Source organism: Macrotis lagotis, chromosome 1 (assembly GCF_037893015.1).
Source record: "Macrotis lagotis isolate mMagLag1 chromosome 1, bilby.v1.9.chrom.fasta, whole genome shotgun sequence".
NCBI lineage: Eukaryota > Metazoa > Chordata > Mammalia > Peramelemorphia > Peramelidae > Macrotis > Macrotis lagotis.
In genome coordinates, this window is record NC_133658.1 from 649,032,087 (window position 1) to 649,041,228 (window position 9,142).

At 35.0% G+C, this 9,142-nt stretch overlaps 1 protein-coding gene across 3 annotated transcripts; it reads right to left on the reverse strand.

The window, feature by feature from the left end:
- Positions 1-5,244: 5,244 nt before the first annotated feature.
- Positions 5,245-9,130, reverse strand: TMEM225 (transmembrane protein 225). Of its 3 annotated transcripts, none has more exons than XM_074215339.1 (4): positions 8,632-9,130; positions 7,304-7,453; positions 6,692-6,826; positions 5,245-5,730 (listed from the first exon to the last, which is right to left on the reverse strand). In XM_074215339.1, the coding sequence occupies exons 1-4, from the start codon at positions 8,798-8,800 to the stop codon at positions 5,501-5,503; spliced, it is 684 nt and encodes a 227-aa protein (XP_074071440.1). In that variant the 5' UTR covers positions 8,801-9,130; the 3' UTR covers positions 5,245-5,500. The 3 variants fall into 3 exon arrangements, with proteins under 3 accessions (XP_074071440.1, XP_074071439.1, XP_074071441.1); XM_074215338.1 differs by having other exon boundaries at positions 6,692-6,829; XM_074215340.1 differs by having other exon boundaries at positions 5,592-5,730; positions 6,720-6,829.
- Positions 9,131-9,142: the final 12 nt, after the last annotated feature.

Genomic DNA, 9,142 nt, shown 5'->3' on the forward strand with positions numbered 1-9,142 from the left:
CCAGTATGTTAATTGGATAGAATTTTGTTTGTGGTAATAAAGTATATATTTATCATATAAGTATTTTGGGGTTTTGATGATGTCACACAAAAAATTTTTAAAATGTGAGTTTGGAGCACTTAAATTGTATTGTTACATCTCTCTTTTTGGAAAATTATAGAGAATTTTTATAACACTATTGAGAGTTTTTGTTTCTTCTTCTGAAAACTGCCTATTCTGACCATTTATCAGTTGAGGAATGGATATTATTTTTATTAATTTGACTCAGTTCTCTATATATTTGAGAAATGAGGTTTTTATCAGAAAAATGTTATAATTCCATACCCTTCTTCCCAGTTTTTTCTTTCCTTCTAATTTTGACTGCCTTAGATTTGTTCAGGCAAAAAATTTTCAATTTCATGTAATCTAAATTATCAATTTTACCTCACATAATCCACTTTATCTCTTGTTTGGTCCCTTTATACATAGATCTGTCAAGTAATTTATTCTATGCTCCCCTAAGTTGCTTATGGTAGCATCCTTTATATTTAAATTCCAATCATGGATCCATTTTGACCCTATCTTGGTACATGAAATATTGGTCTATGGCTAGTTTCTGCCAGACTGCCTTCAGTTTTCCCAGTATTGTGTGTTATATACCTCAATATATTGAAAATATCTAATTTTTTTCCCTGCTCAACTATTTTATTTTTTAGCCAGGATAAAGTTTTGATGAATACTGAATAGTTTGAAATCTGGTTCTTAACCAATTTCCTTCACATGTTTTTTCATTGAGTCCTTTGAGATTCTTGACTTTTTAAAAAAAAGTTCATTATTTATTTATTTTTTAAAAGTCTTTCTTCTTAAATCTTAAAATTTAAATTTTGAGTTCCAAATTCATTTCCTTCTTTTCATGTTCTCTCCATCCATTGAGAAGAAAAGCAATATGATATTATTTATACATGTGAAACCATGAAAACCATTTCCATATTAGTTATACTTTTTAAAAGCTAGAAAAATAAAGAAAATTACATTTTAATTTGCACTCAGGGTTATTCGATTCTCTTTCAAAAGGTATGCACAGTTTTATAACCCTTGGGCATAGTTCTAAATTGGACTAATTCACTACTCCATGATCAATTCATTTTCCCTTTATCTCTTCCAGTATTAGTCATTTCTGATAATTATGAGATGCCTCATAATTGTTTTAATTTGCCTTTCATTAATCAAGAATGGGCATCTGGGTGGTGCTTGTGTACTGGACCTATGATCCTGGGCAAATCACTTAACCATTTTTTTTTAGTTTTTTGCAAGACAAATGGGGTTAAGTGGCTTGCCCAAGGCTACACAGCTAGGTAATTATTAAGTGTCTGAGGCCGGATTTGAACCCAGGTACTCCTGACTCCAAGGCCAGAGCTTTATCCACTAAGACACCTAGCCGCCTCCACTTAACTTTTTTTGCTTCAGTTCCTTATCTGTAAAATGAACTGGAGAAGGAAATGGCAAACTACTACCATACTACCCAAAATAAGGTCATGAAGAGTCAAGAACAATGAAAATAATAGAATGACAACAACATTAAGTAGTTATAGTCTTGATTTCTTCTCTTAAAAACTCCTGTTTGCCAATTAGGGAATGGTTCTTATTTTTATAAACTCGATTAGATCTATACTCATTCTGTATTTGAGAAATGATATCTCTATCAGTTACTTGCTGCAGTAATTTTAGATATGACTTCATTGTCTATATTGTCTTTTAGCATAATACAGTTTCTTGGATTATCTGTTTTAATTAGGTTTGATTTTCCTTTGGCTTTTTTCTGAGATCATTATTGCTACCTCTGCCTTTTTCACTTTTACTGAAGTAGATTCTGCTTCAGTCCTTTTTTTTTAGGTTTTTGCAAGGCAAATGGGGTTAAGTGGCTTGCCCAAGGCCACACAGCTAGACAATTAACTAAGTGTCTGAGACCAGATTTGAACCCAAGTACTCCTGATTCCAGGGCTGGTGCTTTATCCCCTGTGCCACCTAGCCACCCCTGCTTCAGTCGTTTTGTTTTAACCCTGTGTGTGTCATTCTATTTCAAATGTGTCTCTTGCAAACAACATAATGTTGACTTTTGGTTTCTAATCCATTCTGCTATCTGCTTTCATTTCATGAGTAAACTCACTCCATTCATAATCACAGTTATAATTATTGTGTGTTTCCTTCCATCCCATTTTCTTCTATTTCTTCCTCTCTCTATTTTTATCTTATTCCTTAAAAGTCTATTTTGCTTCTAACCACTGTCTCCCTTAATAGCTCCTCCCTTTTATTTTTGCTTCCTCGACTTTCTCTTATTCTCTTCCCCTTCTATTTCCTCATTGAGTAAGTTAAATTTTTATATACAACTGAGTATTTATACACAGTCATCTGACAACATTTGTGGTTTCACATTTGTGGTTTTATTTATTTGTGTGTTGGTCATTGATAATTAAATGGAAATTTCTGGATATTTGCAGCATATCATAGAAAATTGCAGACATACATATGTAAAGAAAACTAAAAATAATTTAGAAAGGCATAAATGCAGAAATTATATTATTAATCTATTTTATCATTTGTCATAAATATACATACAAAATTTATTACAGTTAAATTTTGTTAAGTTTTAATGTGCTAAAAAAATATGGAACACATATTATTTATGGGAATTCCTCCTCGTCCTACCATTTAGACTTAATCATGTGATTTTTCTCCCACAGTGATCATTATATCTTGCCCTTTTTGAAGAAGGAAATACATGAAACAGTTACTGCAACTACATTGGTGTGAAGACTCTGCATATTGCTCAAGATACTAATCTCTCTCCAATGGAGAAATTACTTTTTTTTGGGGGGGGATGTGCTGCTTTACTTGTTTTGTATGTTAAATTGATATGATCAGAATTATTAAAATAAAGCTTTAGGATGATATCTAGAGTTATTCCATTTTTTCATATTCAGAGGGATCCTGTGAATGTCAAGCGGATAATTGGGTATTCTTTCTTCTTTGAATGAATTATGATGAGAGTTATGTTTAGGCATTGCTCATGACTTTCCCCTCATTCCCCCCCAATATTGTAAAGTTCTTACTTGTACTTCTCTTTTATGTGAGAAAATTTCCTTATTCTATTCTCCATTCCCTCTTCCCTTAGTGCATCCCTCTTTCTCAACTCTTCATTTTTTATTTTTTAGGTTTTTGCAAGGCAAATGGGGTTAAGTGGCTTGCCCAAGGCCACACAGCTAGGTCATTATTAAGTGTCTGAAACCGGATTTGAACCCAGGTACTCCTGACTCCAGGGCCGCTGTTTTATCCACTACGCCACTTAGCCGCCCCCTTCATTTTTTTTGAGATCATTCCAACATAATCAACTCCCACTCATGCTCTCTTATCCATGTAAATGCCTTTTAACTACCTTAATATAAAGTTATTAGGAGTTACATGTGTCATTTTCCCATGGAGGGATGTATTCATTCATTCTTTTATTTTTCAGGCTCGTGTTTGAATGTCAGGTTTTTCTATTCAGCTCTGGTCTTTTCATCAGGAATATATTAAATTCTTATATTTCATTAAAAATCTAATTTTCTCATTGAAGGATTACACTTAGTTGGATAGATCTTTACTTGGTATCACAGACTTCTTCTGGTTATCTCTTAAATTTTCTTAGACCAGAAAAATGTCTCAACCCAACTTTGTTTTGCTCAGTTTCTCCAAAATTTCCTTTGATTTAAAGTTGTTTGGAGGAATACTACTGGAAGAGTTTAGGTGGGTATCTAGTCCAATATACCATCTTGACTTGGGCCATCAAGAGTCATCCAGACTTATCTTTTCTGGTACTCTGGGGATTGATATAGAGGATAACAGGGATTGACATTAGAGGAAAATAAAGAGATATTAATGATCTATGTCCAGTATTGTTCTAAACAGTATTTGCAGTAACTTTTAAGTTGTTACAACAAAACCTGAACTTTTAAGGTCCTTTGCAATCAAGGCCTTTCCTATCTTTTAAACTTTCTTACACTTTTCTACCTTCCCCTTCCATATATATTCAGTGATTTAGGCCTTCATGTTGTTCCTTGAACAAGGCATTCCATCTCCTGACCCTGTACATTTTCACTGATTGTCTTCCTTACTTGGAACTCTCTCCTACCTAAACTCTACCTCTTAGCTTCCTTTAAATCCCAGATAAAATTCTACCCTCTGCCAGTAACCTTTCTAGGTCCTCTGGAATTATAGGTCATGGGGTGAGCTAAGGCAGAGCAAACCTCATCTTTGATCACCAAATCCCTCACAAACTGGTCATGGGTATATAGGCACAGGTACATGCTTATTGTATGTACATGTCCACTTTGAGAGGGATTTTACAATCAGAGATGAGGCATAGCTCTGCCTCCTCTGCCTCACATCACTGCATATCCACCATTAGACTATAAACTCCTCAAGAATGTGAACTTTTTTTTAAAGCTTTCTTAATATCCCCTATTTAGAACAGTGCCTGACTCATAGGCAGTTAATGTTTATTTCCTTGACTTGATTTGTTGTTGAGTTTGCACAAATCCATGATATAATCTAGCAATAGAGATTGGAATGGGTTGAAACTTGCACTATGAATTACACAAATACTCCCCCAAAGTCATAATGAACCTCAAAGTGGCAAAGTATATCTATATCAGAATCACAACTCTTTTTTTCTCCAAATCTTTTTCCTCTGAAAATAAGCTCAAGGTGCTACCTCTGTGATACCTTCTTTTCTTAACCAAGTGATCACTTCTTTTGATCTTTTATTTTATTTGACCTCTTTGATGCTCTTATCCATGTTTTAACCCTATAATTACTTTTGTTCATTTCTCTTTCCTCTCTTTAGAATGTAGGCTATTTGTGGGCCTGGAATATGTTGCTTTTCATTTGTGTCTTCCTAAGATAAACATATGTATGAAAAGATTAAAGACTTATGATTTTATTGTTGTGGGAACTCTGTTTTTCAAAGAGTTCAACTTTTTAAATCACTTAGTCATAGAAAATTGCCTGAGTCTGAGAAAGGGTTGAGTAAATGAATTGCTTATGGTCAAGAGTTAATTTTATCAGATATAATACAATTCTTCATAACTCTACTTCCAGAATTTGATGCCATGCTTCCTTTCATGTATCACTCAGTGAAGAATAAATGTTTGTCAAATTCATGAGCAGAGCCATAATGATTTTAAAATTCTCAGATCTCTTCTAAGGATAAACTATAGACCACTGAAATGTATTGATTTCTTTTAATGAAATTTCAAACATACTGTCCAGAGGAAAATCTCCTTTAGCATAATAATAGCATAAGGTAAATGCTACCATTATTTGGTAGTCTATATGTGGTCCTTCAAATCATAGACATATATAATATGTACATCCAAGTCTACAATAAATGGTGTATTCATATAACATCTGACTACAAATAAATGGATCAGCAGAAAGATAAATATATGCATAAAGATACTGACACCTATAGCTGCCCCCAAATCTATAGGGCCTTGGTTACCTGGCGAGATATCAATTTGCTTCTAGCAATCGGCCTTTTTATATCCAAGTTTTCATTTTCTTTTTTTTCAGGAAAACTTTCCTTTGATTTTCTATCATCAGTCTGTATTTGGGTACTCTCTGGCTGTCTCAATGATGAGCAAGTGGAAGACTCTTGTAGAAGGTCTAGGGTGCTCTTATTGGACCTGCTATGCTGCAAAAGACAGAGGATCCCTAGGGGAAAAAATGGTCAAATGAGAAAATTGAAGGGAAAAGCATATAGTAATAGCAACAGCATGGAAAAAGGAATTAGATTTTTTCCTGTTTCTATCCTGGTGGCAGGATGTTGTTTGATAAGCCACAGGGATGAGATAGTTGGAAGACAGCTTTAGAGATGGATAGGAACTCATATTTCATGTAGTCCATTTTATAGATTTTATTTTTCTACAGTATAATGAGTTCTAGAGAGATTAAGTTAAAAGTTGTAGAACATAGGCAGTAAGCCTAAATAAGAAGAATCTAGATTCTCTAATTCCATTGTTAAAATTCTTTATATTTTGACATCCCAGTGTCTAAGCAGACAAAGGTTATACAATGTTGACAGAGCTCATGATCTTAAATATCCTAAGCCCCTTTGGATGATAAATTCCAGAAAATTGGTAATGAAATGAAGAGGAGGAAGAGCCCTAAAGAGAGTGACACATTTTAAATTAGTGCAACATAACTAAAGTCAGGTACATTTTGAAATTGAAAATATCTCTCTTGCATTTAGGATGCTTACTGTAGGAGGAAAGAATACTAGAAAAAAGTATGAGAGGGTGTTTACTATACACTCATATTTCCTCCTTAGCACTGTCCTGATACTATCCTTGATACTACCTTTATCCCTTCACTTTTTCTCTAAATACCTTTATTCTTTTCTTCTTGAATAACATTCCTCACAGTGATGTCTTTCTTAGATATATGTGTCACAGGGGAGGGGAAGCTGTGAAGGGCAATAGGGGAAGAGAAAGAGATGGATATTCATAGGAGTTATTAACCAAGAATCGACATAATTCAAAATCCTAGACCTCAACCACAGCCCCTGGGGATGCTATACCTAGAGATGAATTTAGGTGAATTTCAGTAATTTAAGATGAAAGACTGTCTTATGTTCCCCAACTCCCCTCCCTTCAAAGGCTTTGGGAACACTCACCACAGACTAAATATAAGAAGATAATTACATATGCTGAATGAAAGATCCAGTTGACTTTGATATTACGGCTGCTCGTACGGAAAACTTCTTTCAGTCTTTTTTTGTACAATATGATTGCAGTGAACATAGAGCTACCTGCTGTCCAGACAGAAAGAGGAAAAAAAATCTCTCCTGGAGGACTTGAACACCACAATCAAGTCTTCTCTTTTCTTTTCTTTCTTTCTTTCTTTCTTTCTTTCTTTCTTTCTTTCTTTCTTTCTTTCTTTCTTTCTTGGCAAGGCAATGGGGTTAAGTGACTTGCCCAAGGTCACACAGATAATTATTAAGTTCCTGAGGCTGGATTTGAACTCAGGTCCTTCTGACTCCAGGGCTGGTGCCCTATTCACTGTGCCACCTATTTGCCCCCTCCCCCACAATCAAGTCTTAACTAAAGAAGAGACATTTCATTCAATGCCTAGAATGCTCTAGGATTCATCTGATAACTAATAATATGGTAGACGTCCCAGAAATTAGATCTATGCACTAATGATAAAGGTGTATAGTACGTAATTGATAAAATGATAATGATATAAATTTTATTAACAATATGGGGAAAGGGAAGCAGGTGGATACCTGTAAAGAAGCTGATAAGGGAAAAGATGAGGTAGCGGCCTTTGAATGGAGGAATCATATTAGTATAGTCCATCCCCAAGATAAAGGACAGGATGACAGAAAGAAAGATAATCATAGCCATCAGGTCCCAGAAAACTATTCTCTTCTTGTCTGTGGGGAAACAGAGATTTAATTGATATCATTAGAAATATTTCTTCCAGTTCTAGTCTTACCTGGGATTCATTTACTTTTTGGTGGAGATGGGAAAAGGGAAAGGGAAGAAACAAGAAATGGAACAGAAGAAATAAGAAGAGGTAAACAGAGTCATAGAACTTCACTGAATGGAAGCAAAATTAATTGGAAAACACTTTATTCTTTCCTCTTCCTAGAGCCCACTTCAAGTATAATACCCACCTTGTACAATATCACTAGACTTAAACCGATTTGACCTAATATCACTGACTCTGTCACAGTTCTCAATCTATCTCCTTCCATTTGTTCCATTCTATATCACTCTAGACCAGTGACTTCCACTGAATTCTGTCTTTTCCTGAAATAACATAAGTCAAGTTTCTTTTTTGTTGTTTATGCAAAAAAGTTATTTATTTTTTATTTGAAATTTTTTACCCTAGCTAAATATAAAAACAAGTTTCAATATTTACTTCCAAAATCTTGAGTTTCACATTCTCTCCTTTTCTCCCACCCCATTCCCCCAATTGAGAAAGAAAATTACTTGATGTAGGTTAAAAATGTATCCCATGAAACACATTAATAGTCATGCTGTAAAAGTAAACATAATACCTCCCCCACTAAGAAAGAGAAACTTCAAGAAAAATAAGGTGAGGAAAAAAAGTGTGCTTCAGTCTGTATTCAGACATCATCAACTTTATCATAAGTCCATCAGAGAAATTACTTCAATATTTTTTCCTCAGTTGTTCTTGCTAGCTGTATATCCCTTCATTCTATTCCCCTACACCATTTACTTTATTCTCTGTCTCTTTCCTTTCACCCTACCCCTCTTCAAAAGAATGTTGTATCTGACTATCCTCTCCCATGATCTTCCCTCTCTTCTTTCACCTACCCCTGCCCCCCACCCTTTTTCTCCTGATGTCTCCTTTCTCCCATCTCTTTCTTCTCTTATTTTCCTCTAGGGTAAGATAGATTTCTGTACCAAACTGAATATTACATAAGTCAAGTTTCATAAAAGTCCCAACATTTGATTGATTCTGAAAGAAGAAAAGTGCAGACTAAGGAAGCTATAGACCAGGTGGTAAGAAAATTGAGCTACCCAAGAAGGCAAAGTCCAAAGTTGGTTTCCCTGCCTCCTCCCTCCATAGATTATTTCTGACCTGTTGGGTTAATAATGATATAATTTGAATGGATTTCAGTTATCCAAGGGCTGCTGGAAATTAGTTGCTCTTCTGGTGCCACATTCAGTGTAACCCATTTCTTATGGACTAATCCCAATATCATCAACATTAGTGCTAAGCAGGAGATGGACATACTCATGGTCTTCATGGTAGTCAATTATAATGCAGTTTGTATATCACTGGACATGGAAAGAGTAAGGAGGAAGATGGAGTTTTTGTCCTCAGCAAGTTTCTACCTATCCCAAGTCAAGATTAACCTTGAAACCAGAAATGTATGTTCTTTCACCTAATGTCTTACACCTCAAACTGTCCCTCCCTCTGTGAACTAGCTGATTTTAACATCAGTAGCTGAAGATAAATGAGATTTCTGGGTGGCAGTGGTAGGATATGGGAAGGATGATCAAGCTAACGAGACTACTCTAATTCTTGACAATCCCATCATTGACCCTGTCTGGTGGAGATTTCCAACTGCCATGGAACCATCTTCTGA

What these genes read in the sequence shown, in the direction of transcription:
- TMEM225 (XM_074215338.1), bottom strand. Translation starts at nt 8,800, where the DNA reads ATGAAGACCATGAGTATGTCCATCTCCTGCTTAGCACTAATGTTGATG. An exon ending in TATCATTATTAACCCAACAG is followed by an intron (nt 7,454 to 8,631) that starts GTCAGAAATAAT and finishes GTTTCCCCACAG; the next exon opens with ACAAGAAGAGAATAGTTTTC. An exon ending in CTTCTTATATTTAGTCTGTG is followed by an intron (nt 5,731 to 6,691) that starts GTGAGTGTTCCC and finishes TTTTTCCCCTAG; the next exon opens with GGATCCTCTGTCTTTTGCAG.